The 26,481-nt window shown below is 34.2% G+C and overlaps 1 protein-coding gene and 1 long non-coding RNA gene across 2 annotated transcripts; one reads left to right on the forward strand and one right to left on the reverse strand.

Moving 5' to 3' along the window:
* The first annotated feature begins 4,412 nt into the window (after positions 1-4,412).
* Positions 4,413-9,930, forward strand: LOC106365620 (protein NRT1/ PTR FAMILY 6.2). Its single transcript, XM_048755366.1, has 7 exons — positions 4,413-4,702; positions 4,784-4,886; positions 6,328-6,545; positions 7,765-8,000; positions 8,092-8,397; positions 8,609-8,955; positions 9,177-9,930. Exons 1-7 carry the CDS (start codon positions 4,700-4,702, stop codon positions 9,695-9,697), a joined length of 1,734 nt encoding a protein of 577 aa, XP_048611323.1. The 5' UTR covers positions 4,413-4,699; the 3' UTR covers positions 9,698-9,930.
* Positions 9,712-16,645, reverse strand: LOC111205194. The gene is made up of 2 exons (XR_002657621.2): positions 11,457-16,645; positions 9,712-10,180 (listed from the first exon to the last, which is right to left on the reverse strand). It is a non-coding gene; the product is annotated as an uncharacterized LOC111205194 (long non-coding RNA).
* Positions 16,646-26,481: the final 9,836 nt, after the last annotated feature.

Below are 26,481 nucleotides of genomic sequence, written 5' to 3' on the forward strand. Positions count from 1 at the left end.
AATATTTGACCTATGTATATTATGAACCCTATATAAATTAACAAACATTATGACATCAAATATAATATTTTTAAATCTATGTATTAATATTCAAAATAAATCATTCAAATATTATGCATATTTTGCATACAAACCAATATTATATATCCTACACCATATATCATATACATATTTGAATATCATTTTTGTGTATAATATTATTTAACGATAGAAAACAAGTATATACAAAAATTAAAAATTATTTACTACGTCATTTTATACATAATATTGATATCGCAATTATGAGATTAAGAATATTTTTAAAATATCATAAAATTAAATTTTAAATCTAAAATACAAACTTATAATAGGTTATTAATAATGAAAATAAACAAATATTGTCATATCGATAAGTTTCTTATATTCATTTTTATTTAGAAGACATAATAAAAATTCCATCAAAGTTTAAGGAATCACAATTTATGTATATCAAAAACAATATCAGTAATTTAATTTTAAAAATTTAAAATATAATCATATATTTTGTGTTTTTATCGGATCAATGGTATCAAATTGCGGGTTAATAGCGAGTTTTTGGGGTTTACCCGGATTCTATCGAATTTTAATTAACAAATTTTTCATTAAATCCAAAATGGATTATATACAAAGTATCAGGCCTCCCGGTTCAATCACGGATCTGAGTCGGATACACAGACACTTCTTAAAGCTCAAACATTATTATTGAACAACTTTTAAATTATATGTTTTCTAATAAAAAGTTATAAATTTATGCAAATTTTATCAAAATGTTTCAACCAAAAAAATATCCGCGTTTTCTAAGATATGAGTAGTTTCTAAATCAAATAGAGATAAAAATAGCGTAGATTGATTGTTAAAACTATGATACATATATGACACAAAAAACTCATTTTCAGTTTAAAATCGACAATTCATATCATTACTACATTTCTATAATGAGAACACATCGGGTGTTTCAAAAAAAAAAAAAACACATCGTTATTCAATATAGAATATATGTTCTACTAAATCATATATATCATTTTTAAATCTATTTCGAACAAATACCATATTTTGAAAAAAAAACAAATGATAACAATATAAGAAATCGATTGTTATGATTCGAAACAAAAATAGTGGTATATAAATTAATTTTAGATAAATAAATGAAAAATAAAGCATGGATCAAAATCTAGTATTATAGATAAAAGGGTATTATATATAATGAACGAACAATAAACAAATGCCAAGTGTAAGAAGACGATGACTACATACATATATAATGCCAACGGTTTAGAAAACAAAAACAAGAAAAATTAAATAACAATAAAAAAAAACGAAGCGAGGAACGGAGAAGAGGGCCAGCTACCTTTCGCTTCACCATATTTAGTGGGACATTAAACGCACTCACTTACTGCAGTGGCTCACAAAATCCCAAAACTATTAAACTAAACTGGTATGAGCCATTCGATAATATATTATTTTATTTAAATTGAAAAGAATTATAAAATTTTAAGATATGTCACTTTCTATCTTTTAAGAGAACTAGTTTTCGAAAATTTTGAAATTTATTTTAAACCCTTAATTGAAAATTATAAAAATATAATATGTACTTTATATTTTTCACTACATATAAATATTTAGGATAAAATATATGTATAAAATATAATATAATTTTTAATTTTAACACATATATATTAAGATCTAAATTAATTTAAAACATATGAAATATTAGGAATCGACTAATAATATATATATAGACTATTGAAATCAAAACAAGTTGCATAGTAAGATGTTCTGGAATGAAATTAGATTTGATTAAGCAGTCTATCCAGTTTAAGTTTATTCCTAGAACAGCTAATGTTATAACTGATTCTGTTGCGAAACAGGTTTTGTTCCTGATGATTCCTTAATTATGAATGGAAAATGGTTTGCACAAAAAAAAAGCAGTCTAGCTGAAGATTATTTATCTAAAGAATTTGAAATGAACCCAAATGGATTTGCTTGAACCATAAAACTAGAAAAAGTAGCAGAAACCAATAATTTCATTTTATATCAAACTCAAAACATTATTGATAAAAGTCAAAATTTGATCAAATAATTAAATTGTAGTTAGATATATTAATCAGCATAAAGAGAGGAAACTGAGCTTTCAAATTTCTGAGCTTTAGCAAGAATAAAGTGATGGGTTCGTTGGCTTAATAAATGAACTGATTTTTTTTCTTTTTAACATATCTAAAAGAAAGAAAAAACATATAAATATATACAAATTAATATAATTACTAAATACAAAAATGATATACACAATTTTAATTATGTAAAATTAAATTAAATATAATTTAATTAAATCAAAATAATAAAATAAATTATTATTTTTAAAACTAAATCCAAATTGTTTAAAAGCTTATTTTATGATTTAATGTATCTTAAAAAAATTGAAACTAAAATCTAATATATATATATATATATATACCAGTTTTTCACTTTTAAAAATTATTATTCATGCCATAAGAAATCTCCTGATAAAAGTAAAATAATAACATTTTTCTATGCCGTAAAAAAAAACTTTTTTTTTCTATTAAAAGAGAAATACACAACTTTTTCATGTGTTATTTTTTTTTTGGGATCATCCATTAAAAGTTTAATTAATACATTTTTGTATATACAATATCTCAACAATATCATGACTATTATCTCAACAAGAAATATATGGAACTAAAGCTTCATATCTTCTTTAAAATATATATTTTTATTTTATAAAACTGTGGAAGTATATAAACACAGCTATACTAACGTACATATATATTATCTGATTGTACGTTAATTTAGGAGGAATACTAAACCATAAAAACATATCTATTTACAGGTGGATTTTCTAATATATAAGGCAAAGAGTTTTAATATATTTTAATATACTTAGTGCTCATAATATAACATAATGCACGTGAAACCACATATATTGACAGATACATATTGCAACGACATGTTTAATCTACACAAATCACTAATTTACATCTTTACAGCCAAAATACATTAATGTAGGTAACAATACTCTCTCTGTTCAGAATAATTGGGTCTTAGGGTTTTTGCACACCAGTTAATAAATTACAAACTTTTATTAAGTCTATCTCGTTTGTCTAAAACGAACAATATCTATAGTTACTAAAACCAATATAAATCGTATTGCAGAATACAAGTGGTCTTAAACATCAAATTACATCTATTTTTTGTATAGAAACATGAAAACATCATTTAAAATGAAACAAAAAAATTTCTAAAACACTATTTATAGTGAAATGGAGAGAGTACTAACTTGATTTAAATGAGTCAAGGCATGATACTTTGTTTTTCCCATGATACAAATTAAATGTAAATCCCATGATAATAAATCAAACAAAATGGATTAAGCAAGGTTTTGAACAAAATATTACAATGGCAAATTGATATTTATGACAAACTTTATACGAATAAGACTGAATTATAATAATGTCAAATAAAACACATGAAACAAATGTTAATTCACAAGATAAATAAATCCATGCAAGTGAACAGATCAAACTCTAGTTGATGATTAAAATCTGTTCGGCCAAAAGATCGTTTCTAAAATGGTTATAGATCGATGAAGTGATTAAAGCATTGTTGAATACTTATTGGTTTGACAGCTGCTGCGATCGTGCATGCAATTTGTTTCTTGTTGTTTCATCAATAAATAATAGGACTTTAATTTAATTGCTGAAAAATATAATGGTCTAAATTTTAGATTTATGTGATATTTAAAAATAGTTGAGATTGGTTGTACGATGTTGCGGCAAAAAAAAAATACTAATTACATTACATATTGCAGTGTTTTTGTAGTGACATATAAACAAACAAGACCTAAAACTATTTTTTCTGTTTGTGAGTTTTTTTTTCTGAAGCTTTCATTCATTTTCTTTTTTTGTTTATGAGTTTTGTTTTTTAATTTTCATTCAATTCACAGCTTATACTTCTGATTTATCAAAGGAGTAGTAAATTTGATACTCCAAAAAAATTCAATATTTTGTGGATAAGTAAAAATGTTGAAAATAGTAACGAACCTCGTGGAGAATCTTTGAGATTGCTAAATATTTTATGGGATTAAATGCAAATGTTGTTTTTCTGATCCATAGTTCTGTGTATGCCTATTATCCTTGGGTTAAATAATATGTTATAATCATAGAAAGAAAAAATGACGAAAATGAAAAAAAATAAAAAAGGTGAATTGGCGAAATAATAATAAAAACTAAAATTAAGAAACTAACTAGAGACATGAGAAGAAAAAGGAAAAGAGAGAAGGGGAAGGATGGTTAGTTTGTTAATTTAGTTTTTTTAATGGTTATTTGGCCAAATTTCTCTATAAAAAAGGTAAGAAACCGGCCAAACTTAAATTCCAGACAATTTGTCAAAAAAAAAAACAAACTTAAATTCCAAAATCTAAAGTTTAAAATGATAATAAAGTTGGAAAAGGCGTGACGAACCTATCTCTAAGGCTTCACATTTTCGTGATGTCTCAAATCACATATAGTGGAAGGTCGGTGCGAGCTCTCATCCTCTCTCTTTCAATTATTTTGTGCCTATAAAAGGGCAGTCTCCTCTGCATCATTCTTTGCTTCTGTGGCTTACAAAGAGCAGACATTTAGCAGAAAAGTAAGGCTATTCTCATCAAGGCATTACTAGAAGAAAAATGGTTTGGATAATCTTTTTCTTCACGCTTGTAAATTAATGGTTTGTAAGATTTTGAACTGGGGACTGATGTGGTGGTTTTCAGGAGAGCAAAGGGAGTTGGACGGTGGCTGATGCCGTAGACTACAACGGCCTACCCGCCGATAAATCCAAAACCGGTGGCTGGATCACCGCAGCTCTCATTCTTGGTTCGTTTTCTTCTCTTCTATTTTCTTCATTATTATTAAGTTCTGGACATAGGTTAGTAATTTTTGGTATCTTCTCTATACCTTTGAAGAAACATTTATGCATTTGCAGATGTACTATTTGTCCAAAAATGTTACCTCTATACATAGATGCATTTGCAGATATACTATTTGTCCAGATTTACATGTAGATATATTCATATGCCATCATGATCACGAAAATCTGCGTTAAGTTACGCATCCATGTATTAGCTAGAAACTAACTCTTCATCTACATGCACAACTGTTATTTGGGGTAAAATAATCATGCATAATTGTTATTTTTTTAATATATGGTAAAATGAAGTAAAGGACATACGTCGCGCACATGTTGGTAGAGGGTGGTAGATGTATTTACGTAGTTGATTAAATTTAGTCACGAGGTGGTTGTTCATGCGTATAAGTTTATTATTTCCACAATACGTAAATATATACGGTCAAGAACAAAAGAGTTTCAATCTCAAATCAGTCACCCTCACACATGATATGATAGAAATATGTCTTTTGAATATAAAAATATGATATGTCGTTGTTCTGAATCACGCTGAGTGTAGGAAAGATAAAGAGAAAAGAGACACGCCACATGACTCCCCATGATCCCATCTTTACTCATCCAATCATATACTCCAATAATAATTTTCTTTCTGAAATCTGAATAATACTGAAAAGATATATTACAATTAGAGAGAGAAAAACGAAAATTGGACATCAGGATTCACGAGTTTACTTTTTTTTTTTTTTTTTTTTTTGTCACAGCGGATTCACGAGTTTACTTAGGATTTATCAAAACGCCGACCTCTATACCCTCTTGTTTTGTTCCTTAATATTCTCTTACAGATATTACCAGTTGTCTTAGTTATAATATTCCGGATAATCCAATTGGTTTCGTTGTTTTCTTAGACAACACATTTCCATTGGTTCCCTACTTTTTGTAACGACAAATATAATTGATTTTTACAGCCACGACTCATTCATGGATTTAGTAATGCAACAATCTCATTTTGGTATACGTTACCAGAATAAATAAATTTGTAGTTGGAGTCCGGAAATTCTATGGATTGGTAGTGTCATTACACTCTAAAATATTTACCTTTCGACAGTCAAACTTATTTATGACTCCTTAGAGATGCGAGCTTCAAAAATTGTCGAAATTCTAATATATGAATTAAAATTACTGGCGCCTTACCGTATTTCGTTATACTGTATTAATCATTGAGTCATTCACTACTTGGATCTGGGTTGTGAAAACCGGAAACACTAACATTATTAGAAGATTATTCTTATATGTAAAATGAACACGGAAACACTAACATTATTAGAAGATTATTCTTATATGTAAAATGAACTGACTAGTAATCTTGGAACATAAAAGAGCTGATAGAATATCTTTTTTAAAATATTGCAGGGATAGAAGTTGTGGAGAGGCTATCAACAATGGGAATAGCAGTGAATTTGGTAACATACCTGATGGAGACAATGCATCTCCCAAGCTCAAACTCTGCCAACATTGTCACTGACTTTATGGGCACTTCCTTCCTCCTCTGCTTACTCGGCGGGTTTCTAGCTGACTCCTTCCTCGGCCGTTTCAAAACTATCGCTATTTTCTCAACAATTCAAGCTTTGGTAAGACTCTGAAACAAACAGCTTTCGTTAATATATATATATATATATATTATATGTATACATAGTCATTAATGTTCTTTTTAAAAATCATTATGGCCAATAACTGGATACCTTAAAAGGATGATAGTTTATATTTCATATTATTTTAAATAGGAGTATTAGACTTCTCCAATGGTTTTTTTTTCTTTTTCTCTTAAAATAAATTAAACTCAAAATAAGTGTAAGTTTTACTCTAGTGGTTTGATTGGTTTCCCTTATTTTGTCTTAATTTTTAAAATATTCATTTCTACACCTCTTGTTTATTTCTTTTTTTGGTCAAATACTTCATGTTTATTTCTAATAGCACCCTTTATTTGATACAATTTAAAATCACTCACTTATTTTAATTTTAAACTAAAATTTAACTTTAAAAAAACATTTATACATCAATAACATTACATAATCACATACGCGATAATAGTATAGTTTTATTTAGACAGTACTATATTACTCTATTTAACCTATTTTGTGTTTTTCTAAATTTTGGTATGATGTATGTTTAATGTTATTGTTTGTTGTATATATATATATATATCATTACAGAATCATAAAGTTCTATATTTAAGTGTTTAACTAACTTGTTATTTATAACTATGTTTTAAAGTCTAATAATTTTATACATATAAAATAAAAAGTTTCAAAGATATTTTTTTTTTTGTTTATGCATATATAAAGTTTTATTAAAATTATAGGGATCATTTTGCAAATAAAAATTATAACATCAAAATGAGTTTGTAAATAGTATTCTCTCAATTATGGTGTAAATTATTCACATCCTCATTTTGTCCCCCAAAATGATAGAAAGAGATTTTTCTTAATTTTTTTATGTTCTCTCATTTGATGCGCCATTGAAGATACCATTTCTTAATAAATCTTATTAAGTTGAACAGTTGGCAAAAAAACTCCGATTCAAAATTAAATTTTCTGTTTCAGAATATATACAAAGCCCATAATTTTACCAAAAAGAAATAAACTATTTTTGTCAACTGTTTTGGTCAAAAATAAATAAACTAATTAAATATACCTTCAATATAAAATTTTGATACGGCCCTCGACTGAGATCATATTTGAAACAAAAAAAATCAAGAGAAGAATTAAACATATGTTTGATATTAAACCTGGAAACAACCTCATAATTAATAGTTTGAAACGGTTTTAATATCCTCTATACACAATATAGGGAACCGGTGCACTAGCGGTGGCAACAAAGCTGCCACAACTGCGTCCGCCAACATGCCACCACGGCGAAGCCTGTACGCCCGCTACCGCTTTCCAAATGACATTTCTCTACATTGCACTTTACCTTATAGCCCTTGGAACTGGTGGCCTTAAGTCTAGCATCTCCGGCTTTGGGTCTGACCAATTTGATGACAAGGATCCTAAAGAAAAAGCTCAGATGGCTTTCTTCTTCAACAGGTTAGGTTAAGTCTTTTTTTTTTTAAATTTCATTGGCAAAGTAACATTTTTATTTATCCACTAAAAACAAAATTGAACATTGCCCGTGCAGATTCTTCTTCATCATTAGCATGGGGACGTTAATGGCTGTGACTGTTTTAGTTTACATACAAGATGAAGTGGGAAGATCTTGGGCTTATGGAATCTGCACTGTATCTATGGCTATAGCTATTGCAGTTTTCTTGTCTGGAACTAAGAGTTACCGTTATAAGAAGAGCCAAGGAAGTCCCATTGTGCAAATTTTTCAAATAATTGCAGCTTCGATTAGGAAGAGAAAAACGGAACTGCCTCAAAGCATTGTCTATCTTTATGAAGATACTCCCGAGGGCTTGAGAATTGAACATACTGATCAGTTTCGGTACGTTAGTCTATTTCAGTTATAACAAACAAAAATAAGTAATTTAATGTAGAATTTCCTAGCTTCATTAATGATCTAGTAGAGATCTTCCATAGAGAGTGCTCAGGTCAAGTTTCGCTCTTAGGGGGATGACTAATTAACCTACTCTACTACGAACCTTAGCAGTTGTATATTAAACTAAATTCTTATTTAAAAAATTTCTTGAGTGCAGCATGTTGGACAAGGCGGCCGTAGTTACCGAAGGAGATTTTGAACAAACCCTAGATGGCATCGCAATTCCGAACCCTTGGAAGCTAAGCTCGGTGACCAAAGTTGAGGAAGTGAAAATGATGGTTAGGCTTTTGCCTATTTGGGCAACCACTATAATTTTCTGGACAACATATGCCCAAATGATTACATTCTCAGTTGAGCAAGCTTCGACCATGAGACGCAACGTTGGAAACTTCCAGATCCCAGCAGGTTCTCTCACCGTGTTTTTCGTCGCGGCTATTCTTATAACTTTGGCTTTCTACGACCGTGTCATCATGCCTTTTTGGAAGAAATGGAAAGGAAAACCAGGTGACATAAGATGCATATAACATACATATAGTTCTTCAATTCACGCTTTATTTTTTTAGAATTTAGATATTTAGTTTTAAAAATCAATGGTTTAATTTTAGACTATTTTATCAATTCTTAACATGAAGATTATTTTGTCACTTTTGGTATAAAATACGGCCTATTTAATTATCTTGGAGTATATTTATTTAATATCCGTTACCTATGTATTGATAATTCAGGATTCTCTAGCCTGCAAAGAATGGCTATTGGATTGGTCTTATCAACCGTTGGAATGGCAGCTGCAGCCATAGTTGAGCAAAAGCGTCTATCAGTGGCGAAATCTAGTACACAGAAAACATTGCCCATAAGTGTTTTCCTACTCGTTCCACAATTTTTCCTCGTAGGATCTGGGGAAGCCTTTATATACACTGGCCAACTTGATTTCTTCATAACCCAATCGCCCAAGGGAATGAAAACAATGAGCACTGGACTTTTCTTGACTACTTTGTCACTAGGCTTCTTCGTCAGCAGTTTCTTGGTTTCAATCGTCAAAAAGGTCACTGCAACTTCTGTAAATGGAGGATGGTTGGCTGATAACATCAACCATGGCCGGCTCGATCTCTTTTATTGGCTTTTAGTCATTCTCAGTGGAATCAACTTTGTTGTTTATCTCATATGTGCCTTATGGTTCAAGCCAACAAAGGGTAAAGACTCGGAGGAGATGGAAAAGGGTAAGGGTTTTTCAGTTGAAGACTGCTAGTTTTCTTTTTTCAGTCACGTTTCTGGTGTATCATATTATCATGCAGCAAAGTCGCTTCCCATCATGTTTCTTGTATTCCAAGTAATTGGGCTGTGTGACTTGTGTCTAAATTCCTACTTGTCAAAATTATTCTGCCTTCACTAGTTACGTGTGTAACGTTTGTAACCTTTGTGACCTTTTCTCTTCCTGTCTTGCTATCCATCAGAGTGAAAAGAGAAAATAGTTTTAATTAAGCTCCTATACGCAGTAATCGTTTTTTATTTACTTATTTATGCTCTCGGCTTGTCATATTGTGATGATTGATTACTATGATTAGACAAGATAAATGTGATGTGAGATATATAATAATATTGTTGCTCGTTCCATAGTGTAACTGCTTCGGCAAGTTTTTAGCCTTTCCGTTCAGTGGCTTGACCGGATGGTTAGAAAATTTGCTTTTCTCCATTCGATCATGCCTGCAATCTATCGTCCTTTGTATTCCTCCTGTTCATTCGTCTATTTTAGATCATTTTAATGTTGTCTACTATCTATCACATTTTTAAAATAAATATTAGTTTGGAGACTTAAATTATTATTCCCTCCGTTTTAAAATGATACATGTTTTAGTTTTTTTACACAGATTAATAAAACATATTAAATTTCAATATTAAATGCATAATTTTCTGTGATTATCTATATTCTATAATTTTAAACCTATAAAAATTCAGAAATTGAATTAATTTTCTTCAAATTTACAATTAATTGTTAGTTGATAAAAAGTGCATTGAAAATACAAAAAATGTATTATTTTGAAACAATATTTTTTTTAGAATATTTATCTTTTCGAAACGAGGGAGTATTATTTTTTGTCTTGGGGTTATGGTACTATTTAGGCCTGGGCGTTCGGGTACCCGTTGGCATTCGGATCGGGTTTTTCGGGTTTTCGGATTTTCGGGTTTACGCTTCTAGGTCCCATACCAAAATTTTATTAGTACGGATCGGGTTCGGATAATAACACTTTGGGTTCGGTTCAAAATTGTATTGCATCATAAAACCCATAAAGTAATCATATATCGTACGGATTCGAGTTATATCGGTTTGGTTCGGATATAACCAAAGTAAAAAACAAAATTTTTGAAGTAAAACATAAAGAAAAACATCTAAATTAAATAAAAATTAATCTATCACATAAAAAATTGATAAAATAACAATAAAATGTTAAATCAAGCATGAAAACAAACATCATTTGTAAAAAAAAATATGTATTGCCTTATAGAGAGTAGACTTTTTATTTCAATGAGCAAATTATAAAATATTTATTTATAACTAATTGTGTACTTAAAACATTTATTAGAATTTTAATATTTATTATTATATATAATATTACCACAAATATTAAATTTAATAATTGGAATACTTATATATATTTCAAAATATTTATATTGACTATTAATTTCAGATTTTTCGGGTTACCTGTTCGGGTTCGGTTAATAACACTTCGGGTTCAGATATTTTTTGTACCACCCTACAAGATCCGTTCGGGTATTTTTACGTTTCGGATCAGATAACGGATCGGGTTTTTCGGTTCGGGTTCGGTTCGGATTTCGGATTCCGGATTTTATGCCCAGGCCTAGTACTATTGAGCCGACCGTATTTCTCTCTTTTTTGGGTCATTTCATCGAACAAGTTATGTGCGCTTAAAGCTTATCTCCAGATTTCTTCTCAAACACAACAAAAATTAAACAATGGTAATACTGAAAGAGGAGTACCGTAAGCTTACATTGAAAACCATGGTCAGATACCCTTGTGCGGAGAATTTCAACCATACGCTTATCTAACTCCACGGCGACGACGTGGTGGGCAGCTTCTAGAAGCTTCATGGTGAGATTGCCGGTACCAGGAAACAACCCATCGTGTTGGTCTTCTTCTCCACGACTTGGCCGTTACTCTCGTACCCACGAATCCGCGAGTGAGAATTTCGTCGAAATAGTAGTAAGGAAGATAAGCACGAGGTACTTGATTTGATACTGCCCACTGTTTTCAGCTCATACACACACAGATCTATTAATATAAAGAAAGTTTTTCTCTTCTCCTATGCTGCCACATCATCGATTACTTCAAACAGTTCAAAGAATTTTCATATACTTCAATTTTCACGACGACTCGAGTTAGCCAATTACCCCTAATAATAAACGCTGATACGCATAACATGAAAAAAAACAAATATGAAATCAGCGCTAAAACATACACACAATCTCACAAATAAACTCAGATTTGTGGTATTGATACTATTTTGTTTTTATTGTATTTGATTCTCAATTAAAAAAATATGTGCTTGCTTCGTATTTTCAGCTAATGACTGAGGATAAATTCAAAAAGAAGCATATAGACTTGAACTTTATAAACTTGAACAGAAAAATAAGTTGAAATGTTTTTTTTTTGTCAACAAGTTGAAATATTTAATATTCACAATAAAGAAGATGTAACGCTAAAGAAGCTGCTCACTTGGAACAAATAATGAGAGATTGTTCCTTATCGTAAAATACTACCTTGAAAGAATCCTTGAATACTAAGTAGCCAAAATTTCCTAATATAACAACAAATCCTCCTGTTTTATTTATTTTCTGAAATGTATAAACAAAAATAAATTCAATTTATGAAACAAATACATAACTAAAAGAGAAAATAATTTCACTCTACTCCAATTGACTGTAGTTTAAAAATTTATGTAACTTACTGGTATAATTAAACTAAAATAAACACATGAGAGAAAGTAAATAATTACATTTTAAAATGAATAGTAAAACAAATAGTTAAAATTGTTGTAAAAAACTAGAACATTAATGCTATTTTTAGTTAAAAATAAATTAATCATTTAAAATAAATTTGTACTAATGTTTTATTTATTCGTTTGTCCGTAGGATGGGTTTACCCAAGTCTAATTATATAAAGAAGAGATGGATTCTCTTCCCAGAGAGACACGTCACTAATCGGATACAGGAGAGAGTGACACATGTGCAGATTTAGTGGGCTATTACAAGTGCAGATTTAGTGGGCTTGGTAATTTATTATTTGGGCTCATAAACAAAACCTAAGCCGACATTGTCCTTCCTCCTCTTCAACATTGGCGACCAAATGATTTCTCAGGTTCGAGCTCCATTTAGGTCTACCGACAATGGTGTTTTAGGAAGATTGTGAGAGACAAATCTTCTTGAGGAATCTTTGGATCGAGCTCCGTTCGTGTCCGTTCATCTGCGATTCATCTTCTCTGAAACGTTACGGGATGCATTCATCCATCTCCATTAACACAGCCTTCTAAATTCCTTCACCTCATTCAATGCTTCTTATCTCTCTTAGAGACGGTGTATCTCCACCTATAAAAATGTCAGCTTTCATCCCCTGAACATCATCCTCAAACTTCATAATAACAATATAAATATAAATTTCTTTTTCAGTTTAATAGCTAACTCATCTATCCTTCTCTCTGATTTGAAGTTTGACCAATCTTGAAGTTTCGAACTATCAGATTTAAAAGCATCTTTTCTTCTTATGAGTTTCAGTGATTTTATGTGTTTCAGATATGCTTTTTTTATTTAGTTCTGTTTTATCTGCGTCTGTATGTGTGAAATTGCCGCTTATGTAATTGCATCGTCTTTTGTCTTAGGACAGATCTCATGAGCGATCTTCTTATGTGAGTTTCAGTGATTCTACTGTCACTAATTTTAAATGCTCAGTTTGTTGCAGGCTTATCTTTCTCAAGCACAGAAGAGACATTAACCCTAGCATTTTCTCAATATGGCCGAGTACTTGGAGATCAGTCTCTTAAATCTCAACACCAGTTTTAGTTCAGAATTTTTGGAAGCTGCATTTACACACATGTCTTTTGTGTCCTTTAAATTTTTGGTCGCTTCAGTGGATGTTGTAATGGATGATGTTAAATTAAATGAAGGCCAGAAGGGTTTTCTTATGTCACATTCTCTTCTAAAGAAGAAGCTTCGGAAGCTTTATTAGAACTAAACGGACAAGTATCAAATCTCTTCTTTATTGTTTTTAAGTCTAGCAAGCTTTTTTTCGTAAGTTCAGTATCATCTAAATCCTTTCACACAATAATTTTCTTTTGAACATATAGCTTTCTCATGTTAGGTGGGGAATTTATATGATGAATAACTGTGAATTTCCTGGTGGAGTACTGAATCATCAACTCTCCGAGCTGGTTATGTTGCGTAATGAATTTTGTTATTTTGATCACAGTTGGTAGACGGGCGGGTTGTGATCCGTGACACAACAAAAGTTGTAAAACAGAATCGACCCTTGCATATCGAAGACCCCAACAAAATCCTAGCTCGATCTGTGGGCGTTGTGGATCCATCGGGATGGGTAAGATTTATTAACCTTGAGACAAAGAAGATTGCATAGTGTATAATACGTATCATAGTGATGTTAATCAACTCTTCAGGTGTAGTGGTCACTGGTCAAGAATATGTGTGCTCTCAAAAGAAACAGAGGAAGCTGAAGAGTAGCCCATATTCTGCTCCAAACACAGACCTGGCTCTCATGGCTTGCTCTCTCCTGATCCTTCGAGCTGAGGTTCAATGCGGAAGGACGAGAAACCAACCATGGTCTCTCATGAGAATTTTCAATGTCCCGCAATAGCTCCTACAAACAAGCTGTTCTAAATGGTGACCTTTTTACTTACCATAGTTTTTGTGTGTTTTCTATTTGTAGAAAGTAGCTTCGAAAGTCTAAAAGGTGATTGGCTTGATGATAGTAGTGACATGTGAGAGCAAATCATTATGAAAAGTTGTCAACCTTTTCTCTGTTGTTTGATCGTGAGTACAACTGTACAAGAATTCTATGTGGGGAACAAGTGAGCATCGGGCCCCATAGATGAGAGCATTTAAACGAATCCAGTTTTCCATTTTCGATTCTTCTTGCCTGATCTCCATTTTAATTATGTGCATGTTAGTCATGTGTTTGATCATATACCTTTTGTTTCGCGTACGATATTATTAGGCTTTAAGTCATTGTTTATTAATTATTAAGATATCAGTCTAGCTTCTCGATCCATTGTTTCAATAAAAAAGATTATATCTTTGGTCCTCAACGTTAAAAAAAAACAATGGCAATTTTGTGCACTAATGGGACCGAGACTGTCTAAACACACACATTGTTAATTTTCGTTGCACCTTGACAGAACACAGCTGATTCTGTTACAAAAAAGGAATCATAATTTAAACAATAATCATATAAACATTACCTTCTAATGAAAGTAAACATGTTACGGTCTCTTACCACTATCACGCTCTTCGCCATCTTGGATGTTTAGACAAAGTTTCAAAAGACATTACAAAAGCACTTGAACTTAGGTTCTATTTCTTTGGCAAATGTCATTCTTTACTCGATAAGAAGGTGAAGATAGCTTTCCAGGGAGGATCTACACAATAATTGGCCGACATACATAACCTTTTTCCCCGTCTAAAGCTTAAAACTCTCCCGGCAAACATAATTATTTAAAACTAATCTACTAAACTTTTCACGCCCATAACGGAAAAAAGTAATCCCACCAACTATGGGCACAAATTTTTAAAAAGACCAACAACACCAACACCTTTGAAGCTTACGCAGCCTATCAAATATGTCACCCGAATACTTCTTCGCCAGATTAAACTGCTCTTGCGAATCAAATTAATCGGTATTGTATACTATAAACTAGCTTTAGAGACAAACAACATAATTCATATCATATATAATTCTTCCTGCCGTTTACCTCATATCATAATATAATTCTTCCGTTTACCTTCTAAAATCTTCGCGCAAAGCATTATTAAAAAGCAAACATATTACCATATACATCATATCCAAATGCAAACAAAGCACATAACCAACCAGAACTTCAAAATTCTTATAATGAATAAGTTATTTCTTTTATATTGTCTATATCATTAGTTTTAAGAAAATGTATAAAAAATAATTTAATTTATGAAACAAATATATAACTAAGAGCGAAAATAATTTTACTCTACTAACTCTAATCTATTGTAATTTTTAAGAAAATCTATTGACTTATTGTTATTGTTAACTAGAATAAACATTGAGAGAAAATAAATAATTATTTTTTACAAATATATAGTCAAATAAATAGTTAAAATTGTTGTGAGAAATTCATGAATGTCAATGCTACCTTTAGTTAAAATAAATCAAACATTAAAATAGATTTGTACTATTAGTTTATTCATTCGTCCGCCCGTAGGGCAGGTTTCCCCTGGTATATATATATATAAGAAACGAAATAACCCACAAAATCGAAATTTTTATCTTCCAAATTAAATTTAAAATAATGATGAGAGAAAATAGACGCTCGGGAATCACCCGGTCACGGTCCTCAATCGTAATCGCCGTGCCCCGGTCCTCTATCGGACTCGCAGGGGGCTGTCACATCCACGTGTGACAATCGGCCTTGGTGATCAACTCATCAATGGTACCAATTTCTGGACCACAACCGGCTTAGTGGTACCAATTTGAGGAAACAATGACCTGCCAAAAGTAGAACCATCACGAGGTTCTCAACTCTATCTCACACACTTGCGAGTTACCTAACACTCTACTAATCTCAATTCCTAAGGAAAATACTTGGCTCTAGAATCCAAGTAGGATTCTCTGACCAAACATGTACTCATGACTGACTCACTAGGATTCTAACACATAACCAAATAACATAATTCTAACAACTCAACCAGTTAATCACTCCCTTACCAAGAGGTGACTAACGTCAATCAACAATATTAATTAAACGGGCAAGCATTTAATTAATCTAACAAGCAATCTACTTAATCAAACTGTTACCCAGATAGTTAGCCTCCTGCTATGAAACTATCTTTAAAGATAACGGATACCTGCACTCAACCATATCAACACGCAATAATAGAAAACATGATGCATCCTTGCCCTAGTCCTAGCCAGGTTATTAACTCAGTCTTAAGTCCTTTCATCTCAGCTTAGCCTTTGCTAAACTGAGTGTGGTTCCATAAATAAAATAACCCTAAGGACCCTATCACCCAGTAACGTGATCATTCTAATTTATATGCAGACTCGATCTACCCTAAATTCCAAGTGGAATTCAAACAAGCCAACTCACAGTGTTCGATGTCGATAAGCAGCTGGTTGATCGAAGAAGACTTGGCCAAAACCCAATGGACGACTTGACTGGACTGAGCTGATCTCGACTTGGACAGAACCTCGGCTTGATCATGAAGAAACTGACAGGCCTGGACGGACTGATCTGAACTCGGACAGAATCTTCTTTAGCTTCTGGACAGTTCTTCGGACTTCCCGGCGGAGTATCGAACTTCAGCACTTTGACTGATCTGAACCCGTGGGACTGATCTCTCTCTTGACAACACCTCCTCTTGACCATATAAGAAACTGACTAGCTTGGACAGATTTATTTGGACAGAGCTTCCGCCTCACAATCGTATAGAATCGCTGATTGGACAAAACTAGCCTTCTCGGTAGAGTATCGGTCTTCAGAATCGAACATACTCTTAAATCGACCACTTTCTTTCTCTTTCTCTCTAGCCACGTTTTATACTTGCTTTGGTGTGGAATGAGATGTCTGAAACTGAAGGGAGGGGTTGGGTATTTATAAAAGTCGCTGGCCAGTAAGGAGAGGCCACACAATCGCCAGTGTGTCAGCCCGCATGCTTACGGTCGCATGTGCGGTGACACATGGGCACACATGTCATGATGCATGGCACAGGATCATGCAAAGAGACACACCCATGTCCACATGTCTTGCTGCATGGCTGGAGTCCATGCGTCGCGACACACCGATCCCTACATGTCGATCAACATGCTTCGGTTACATGTGTGGCGACACCTCATGCTTCTACATGTCAAGCTGCATGTGCAACTTCCATACACGGCGACACCTCGAGGTTCTGTTGACACTAAGCTTGTTAGATGGTAGACAGAACGTCCTAGACTCATGCATTGAGACACCTCGAGCTACTCGGTCCATTCGTCTGATTTTGGTCCTTCCGGCATATTTTCGACCCGCGATCAATCCCGAATATTTTTCCTCTCCCTTTCTGATGCGCTGAATAATTTTAATAAACTCCAGACTGAATTCTGATATTGACGGTAAATATTCCCTGAGCCTCTGGCTTCATCAAAGAATTCCATAATTTCAAAATTAGGGTTTTCGTCCAATTTTGGGTTTTTCCGTCGTGCTTCGATCCCGTCGTGCTTACTTCCCGTCATGCTTAACTCCTGTCCTGCTTCCGACATATTTTGTCTCCAGAATAATATTTCACTGATACGAAGTTTTGTAGAAAAATTCGTGCTTAAGAAACGTCGTTCTTCTAAAACGTCGTTCTTCTAAAACGTCGAGCTTCTAAAAACGTGATGCTTCCAAAACGTTCATCAGATCAATCTATCACATTGTCTAACCATGCTCGAGTGACATATTCGACTCATGGTTCACCCACGATCAATTCTTAGACCACCTCGTACTTCACAACTTCTCGATTGATCCTTATCCCCCGCGATTCGACCACCAAGTAGATGCTCGACCAATCTTCCATTTTTGCTGACCCATGTTAAGTTTTATATGATCAAAACTCAACATTCTTCCAAATACATAGACTTCCAAAAGCTTGGCTTTGGATTTTGACTTTTACTCTCTCGACCATTTTATCCTGAATGGCGGGGTATTACAGTGACGGAGGAGGAGGTAACATGTTTGATGATGAGGACAGCTGGCACTGGTGTTTCTTTTTAGCTTTAGCCTTGAAATTGTTTTCCACCTTTTATCTTGCACAGGTCCACTGGGTGTGAGAAAAGTTGTTCTCGCTTTCCAATTGATCCCCTTGTATTCCGAATCTTTATGGCATTAACGAGTAAGAGGCTGCGTTGATCCTGCCCTCTCCGGCCTTTTTGCACATATCTGCACATGTGAAACTGAAAACAAATGCAAGAGGTTGGAACAATGGTTAAGGTGCAAGGTGGGAACTAGCTAAAAATGAACTAGCCCCTCAGGATCAGCAAGATGGATAGAAGGAATAAGAAGTCATGAGTGTAGATTTCGTTTCCCTGATCTAGTGCCCATAACAAGAATAATTTCAGTCAAAATTAGGTTCAAGTTAGGTGGAGTTAAGTCTACCCAGTGTAACCTTATCGGCTGAGAACTTCTGGAGAGTCAAGTGAAATAAGTCAGGGTGTTCCAGGTCCAGATAGTGTCTTTCATCACTGCTAAGGTCACTGAATAAGATAGTAAGGCACAAGGTGGTTAAAAAATCATCACGAAATAAGGTCATGATTCCCACAAGAGTTTAAACTGACTCGATCCTAAAACTGACTTGATAAAACACAGAAAGCAAGGAAGCAAATGAGATAGTAGCACACAATCGCCTCCCCCAGACTTACTTCACACCACCCCTGGTTGTGAAAATAAATCGAGGAAGACTATAACAAACCAACACAAACAAGAAAAACATAAATAGTTTAGATGGATAAGACAATGGGATAGAAAGTAGTCCTTGCAGACTCAGTCGGAGTCTCCGCTACCGGAGTGCCCAGCATCACGCTTGTTCCTTCCAAGACGCTCTCCTCCCACCGAAGACTCAGCCGGCTCCTTCCCTGATCGCCGGTTTGGTTGAGGCGTGTTCGCCTGCTCCCCTGCTGAAGTCTGACTCTGGAAGCAGCCTCCTGTGATCGTTCTCAGAATCCTCTTCATGAGGCTGTTGTTCTTGCTCTGCGAGTCTATCATCCAGCGATGGTAGGTGTCAGCATCTGCGTCATACTCGATCGGTTCGAGGTCATACTCATCAGGGGTCGTGTCATACATCTCGATATCCAGAGGGGTAGCGTGTGGGTCAACACATAAGAACTCCGGTTCAGGAAGGAACCGGATGTTCTCAAAGACCGACAGACGCGTGATCTCCTGCTGAGGGAGCCGGCAGTAGAGCTGGTTCCCGTCTTGATCCTTGTAACCACAAACTTTCTGATATATTACATATTGTTTGAGGCTTCAAGCAAAGAGATTGTGACTGAATATAACCTAGTTATTCTATGAACTTGCTTCTCAACTCATGATTGTGAAAATAAGTGATACCTCACAATCAATAAGTGATAGGACTGTCCCATAAACTTCACTTTGATAAAGGTCAGGATTGCTTCTTTGCGTTTGTGTTTCAATGTCATATTGATTAAAACACAACAACATGAACAAGCAAACGAAAACTAGCTTGATGATTAGCACTTCGTTTATTAGTCTTCAAATGATTTTCTCAAGAATATTTAAGATACTCTTTCAATTCCACATGCTTTATATAGAACATCTATAAATTAATAATGTTGAAACTTTGAGATTTTATTAATTTATAGAGATATTAATTTAAAAAAGTTTCCTTATTTAGATTTTTATTTTAAAATAAATTTATTTTAAGATAAGAAAAATATTTGATTTTAGTGTATAGACATTAATTGTTATTTTTGAAATGTGACTTTTATATTAATTTTATTATATTATTTGGTGTATATAATATATATTGCATAGAACTTAAATATGGTTTTAGATATAATATTACTAAATCTCATCAAAAATATATTAAGTGTTAAGAAAATATAAAAATAATTCTGTTGTGAATATAAAACAAACAATAAAATAATAGGTTCTTACTTACATAAAAAATGTATACATATAAATTATTAATTTATAATTTTAATGGGACCATATATTTACATATAATTTTCTAAAAAAATTATTATCTTATTATTTTATCGATTTGTGTCATATTTTGAACCGGTCCAAGTTGAGACCGGCAAAATTTTCAATTTATAGAGATTATTAATTTATCGAGTATTAATTTATAGAGATTTTACTGTATTTGTAGTTTTAGTTTAAATTGTCGCTATGTGTTCATTAATCAATTTATTCAGAAAAAGGTTTCATTAATCAAATATTAGACATTGTTGCTCTGGACTCCTATTTTTAGGGACTATGCATCACCTTGGATCAATTTCCATAGCAGGAAAAAAATTTACTTTAAACATGTACTTTATGTTGCAATATATATATATATATCTTAGTGTGACTCCTCATTTCATGTAGACTACATATTTCTTTGATATTTTTTCCAACTTTGTTGATTAGACCGACGAATGCACAAATTATTATGTGGTTTGTAATTTCTGCTTGATTTTGTGTCAGCTAATTAGAGATGCACGTGAATATTTTCTCTTTTGATGCTGCAGAAATTTGATTTAGCTAATTGTTCTTTTCCTTGGCTCTCAATTAAACCAATCGCAAAAGAATCAAATGAAAAACTGGCATGAATCAAAGATGAACACAATCCCTTAAATTTAGAAATAAACTTAAAAAATATAATTGACAAAATATCATATCCCGCTCGTAGGGTGGGCTTCCCCTAGTATATATATATAACATATATCTAACTTGGATATATATTCCAATTATTATTCGTTATGTAACACACCACTTGTAAGCTGTGGGTTAGAGATAGAAAGAGAAGCGACGGTGCAGTCCGTGTAGATCAAAAAAATACTGGCTTTGCATGTTAGTGTAGAAGCGACGGTGTTCAAGATCGATCTGTGATTCCCTGTGGAGGGCTTCAGTTTCTTCTTCTCCAAAAGTTGGAAGGGTTATTTTAGGAGAATGGATAGGATTCTACATCAGAGTTGGAAGGTTTAAATCGGTGGTCTAGGTCTTTCTTGGGTGATTGATTTGGGACTTTATCAGAAGATTTTGAAAGCTGGTTGGCTAGAAGGCGTATCAGAAGCTAATATGAAACTTGTAGATTTAAGTGAAGAATTTGAGAGATGTCATCGGCTATGGATAAGGCCCTTATGGCCATGTCGCTTGAAGAAGTGTCTAAGGAAGTTGAGAAATTTTTCAGGAACGACCATTTCGCTAAGGAATGAAATTTTACTCATCTAAGACTTATTCCCAAGATAGTGGAGCCACAGAAGATGACAAACCTACGTCCTATCAGTCTTTGTTCGGTGTTCTATAATATAATCTCAAAAATCATGGTCAGGAGGTTGAAGCCAATCCTTCCCAAGATTGTATTGTCTACACAATCCGCTTTTGTTGCTGAGGGAAATATAGCTGAACATGAAGTGGTTCATAGCCTAAGGACACACAAGCCGATTGCAACTCAGTATATAGCTTTAAAGACTGATATGTCAAAAGCATATGACAGGGCGGAGTGGAAATACATCAGATGTCTTCTTACAGCGCTGGTATTCCATCCAATTTGGGTTGAGCTAACAATGTTCAGTGTTTCAACAGTATCTTATGCGGTGTTGATTAATAAACAAGATCATGGATTGATCATACCGCAGAGAGGATTGAGATAGGGAGATCCAATGTCACCGGCTCTGTTTGTTTTGTGCACGGAGGGCTTGTCTCATCTGTTAGCCAGGGCCGAATATGAAGGAATCATCATTGGAGTCAGGTTCTCGGATCAAGGCCCTTCCATCAGTCATTTGCTTGTTGTAGATGATAGTTTGTTTCTCTGTAAAGCAGAAACTTATCAAGCTATCGCTCTTCAAGAAGTCCTTAAGATTTATGGAACTGCTACAGGCCAGGTATTAATCTCCAGAAGTCCTCAATAACCTTTGGCAAGCATGTAGATGTGGATATTAAAGCAAGCATCCAGGAGATTTTTGGAATTTATAATGAAGGGGGAGCATGAACCTATCTTGGTTTACGTGAATGCTTTAGTGGATCCAAAGTTGAGATGTTTAATTATATTAAGTTAAAACTGAAGAACAGATTATCGGGTTGGTTTGCACGCTATCTTTCGTTAGGAGGCAAAGAAGTCCTTCACAAAGCTGTGGCATTGGCGATTCCAGTTTATGCTAATTTTTGGTGGCACACAGTTGAACATAGAAAGAAGATTCACTGGATGAAATGGGAGAAGTTGTGCCTTCCTAAGGAGCTTGGCGGTTTTGATTTTAAACACTTGGAAAGTTTTAACCAGGCTCTGTTGGCGAAACAAGCTTGGAAAATGTTACAGAACCCGAATTCCCTCATTGCGAGATTGCTTAAGAGCAGATATTTTGATGTTGAATCCTTCCTTGAAGCTAAGATGGGCAACAGACCTTCCTATGGTTGGAGGTGCATATTACATGGAAGAGATCTTTTGATGAGGGGTCTCAGGAAGGAAATTGGAAATGGCATATCAGTCAAAGTTTGGACGGAGCCTTGGTGTGATTTTGGTGGCAGACGGAATCCATGGATGAAGAACCCAATAATTGATCTGGAGATGAAGGTTAGTGAGCTTATAAATCAGGAAACATGTGAATGAGAAGAGATGTTCTTGATGAGAATTTCTTTTCTGGAGATGTGGAAATCATTCTAAAAACGAAAAATGTGATCACGGTGGATGATTTTTGGTGCTGGAAACATAGTCGCAGTGGTGAATATACTGTCAGATCAGGAAATTGGTTAGCATCAAAAGCCTTTTTGCAGGAGGAGTTCCAAGAAGCAAGTATGCAACCTTCAGAAAATTGCCTTAAAGAAGCAAGTTGGACTGCATTAGCGTCTCCAAAGATTAAAAAGTTCTTGTGGAGAACTCTGTCAAATATAATCCCAGTTGCTAGTACTTTGAAGAGTCGAGGAATGAAGGTTGATCTTGTTTGTCAACACTGTGGTTCTCAGATAGAATCTCTAAACCATGTGCTTTTCACTTGTGAGGTGTCAAGACACGTGTGGGCTCTTGATAAGATCATAACAAGAGTCATGACATCGTCACTACAAGAAAACACAAGTTTAGCGAGGAAACTTAACGAGGAAAACTAATCCTCGTAAATTTACGTCGATTTTACGAGGAACTTACGAGGAAATATAAAATCAACGTTATTTCCTCGTGAAATAACGACGAAATCATTTCGTTGTAAAGTCGATGTAATGTCACGTGGCTTTTACGAGGAAATACGCTTTCCTCGTAAACTCGGCGTAAATGTAGCGTGTACTTTACGAGGAAATATTTTACATCTATTTAGCGAGGAAATTTTGAATCCACCAACTTTGTAGTTGTAACACGTTTTTTTTCCGGCAACCTAACTAAATTTTGTCGTAAATTCCTAGCAAAATTACAATTCAAAAATTTCCTATAAATATGGACGTTTGAACATCATTTTAAACACACCAACAAGAAAAAAAAACGTGAAAGAAAAAAAAATGTCGGGCTCCGGGAATATTTTCGAGTTGCGGAGGTGGATGTATATGCAGAGAGATGCTAACAGGAAAGTGACGAAAGAATATCTTGCGGGGCTGGAGACATTTATGCATCAAGCAGATTCCACACCGCTCGCCCAAGAAAGCGGTAAGATGTTCTGTCTTTGTCGGAAATGCAACAATTCGAAATTGGCAAATCGTGAAAATGTTTGAAAGCATTTAATAAATAAATATTTTACGCCAAATTACTATATCTGGTTTCAACATGGAGAAGGTTATAATTATGATCAGAATGAAGCTAGTAGTAGTAATAGCAATTTTCAGAAAAAACCGGTTGATCATCATTTGCATAATGAACATAGTTACCATCAGGAGAAGCAGATGGTAGATTATGATAGGGTTCATGATATGGTAGCTGATGCATTTGTAGCTCATGATGAAGATGAAAAACCTAACATAGATGCAAAAAGGTTTTATGAAATGTTAAATGCGGCGAATCAGCCACTTTACAGTGGTTGTAGAGAAGGTCTCTCTAAATTGTCGTTGGCTGCTAGAATGATGAATATTGAAACTGATCACAATCTACCTGAAAGTTGCATGAATGAATGGGCATACTTGTTTAAAGAGTATTTGCCGAAAGACAATGTGTCTGCTGATTCTTATTATGAGATTCAGAAACTGGTTTATAGCTTTGGATTGCCTTCGGAGATGATAGATGTTTGCATCGACAACTGCATGATCTACTGGGGAGATGATGAGAAGTTAGAAGAATGTCGATTCTGCAAGAAGCCACGATTCAAGCCGCAAGGACGGGGACGTAATAGGGTACGTACCAAAGGATGTGGTACCTACCAATTACAGACAGATTGAAAAGATTGTATCAATCTGAGCAGATAGGGATGAGATGACATGCCGAGCATACTCAGACGGATGGTAAGATGACTCATCCATCAGATGCAAGAGCATGGAAACATTTTAACAAAGTACATCCGGAATTCGCTAGCAATAGCCAGAATGTGTATCTTGGATTATGCACAGATGGATTTAGTCCATTCGGAATGTCAGGGACACAATATTCATTGTGGCCAGTCTTTCTTACGCCATACAACCTGCCACCGGAGATGTGCATGCAACGGGAGTTGTTATTCTTGAGCATATTAATACCTGGTCCGAACCATCCAAAAAGGTCTCTGGATGTTTTCCTACCACCACTGATAAAAGAATTGAAGGATTAGTGGTCAACAGGGGTGAGGACGTATGACTGCTCAACGAAGACGAATTTTACGATGTGAGCGATGCTTTCGTGGACCATAAGTGACTTTCCTGCCTCTGGGATGTTGTCTGGATGGACTACACATGGGAGATTAGCTTGTCCATATTGTAATGGAACGACAGATGCGTTTCAACTGAAGAATGGTAGGAAGACAAGTTGGTTCGATTGTCACCGTCGATTTCTTCCCATTGGCCATCCGTACTGAAGAAACAAGAAATTGTTTAGGCACAAAAGGGTTGTGAGAGACACTTCTCCTCCATATCTAACTGGAGAACAAATTGAAGCGCAAATCGACTACTACGGAGCTAACGAAATAGTTCGCAATGGTGGTAATTGGCATGTCCCCGGTAATATGCATGATTCTTACGGTGTTCATCACAACTGGTACAAGAAGAGTATATTTTGGGAGTTGCCATATTGGAAGGATCTTCTTCTGCGACTCAACCTCGATGTGATGCATATAGAGAAGAATTTCTTTGAGAACATCATGAATACAATATTGAATGTCCCAGGGAAGACAAAAAACAACATAAAATCGAGGTTGGACTTGCCGGATATTTGCTCAAGAAGTGAATTACATATAAAAAGCAATGGACAAGTTCCCGTTCCGATATTCAGATTGTCTTCAGAAAAAAAGTCGGTGTTGTTCAACTGGGTGACATCAGAAATGAAGTTCCCCGATGGTATGTTTCAAATCTCTCTAGATGTGTTGAAAAGAGTCAAAAGTTCTCCGGGATGAAGAGTCATGATTGTCATGTCTTTATGCAACGACTACTTCCCTTTGCATTTGCGGAGCTACTTCCAACAAACGTACATGAAGCACTTGCAGGTAGTATATTCTAACGCAGTAATTTTATAATGGTTTAGTTTTCAATAATATATGACTAATAATGTGTTTAATTGTTTTTGGAATATACAAGGCATTGGAGCATTTTTCAGGGATCTGAGCACACGCACTCTTAAAGAAGAAGTCGTGGAACAGCTTTAAGAGAACATTCCCATCTTATTGTGCAACTTGGAGAAGATATTTCCTCCGGGATTTTTTTACGTCATGGAGCATCTAGCTGTCCACCTCCCATATGAGGCATTGCTTTGTGGACCTGTACATTACGGATGGATGTATCAGTATGAACGAGCCATGACATATTTGAAGGGAAAAGCAAAGAACCTCGCAAAAGTTGAAGGTTCTATAATTGCTGGAAGTTTGACGGAAGAAACTTCTCACTTCACATCGTACTACTTTGCGTCAAAAGTACGTACCCGGAAAAGAGCTCCAAGAAGATATGATGATGGTGGTGTCGCGCCAACATTTGCAGTTGCTGGTGTTCC

This window comes from Brassica napus, chromosome C4 (assembly GCF_020379485.1).
Source record: "Brassica napus cultivar Da-Ae chromosome C4, Da-Ae, whole genome shotgun sequence".
In the NCBI taxonomy this organism is placed as follows: Eukaryota; Viridiplantae; Streptophyta; class Magnoliopsida; order Brassicales; family Brassicaceae; genus Brassica; species Brassica napus.

Bases quoted from the DNA above. Each gene is read 5' to 3' on its own strand.
- LOC106365620 (XM_048755366.1), top strand. The intron at 8,001-8,091 runs GTTAGGTTAAGT...TTGCCCGTGCAG, and splicing joins ATGGCTTTCTTCTTCAACAG to ATTCTTCTTCATCATTAGCA. The intron at 8,398-8,608 runs GTACGTTAGTCT...TCTTGAGTGCAG, and splicing joins GAACATACTGATCAGTTTCG to CATGTTGGACAAGGCGGCCG.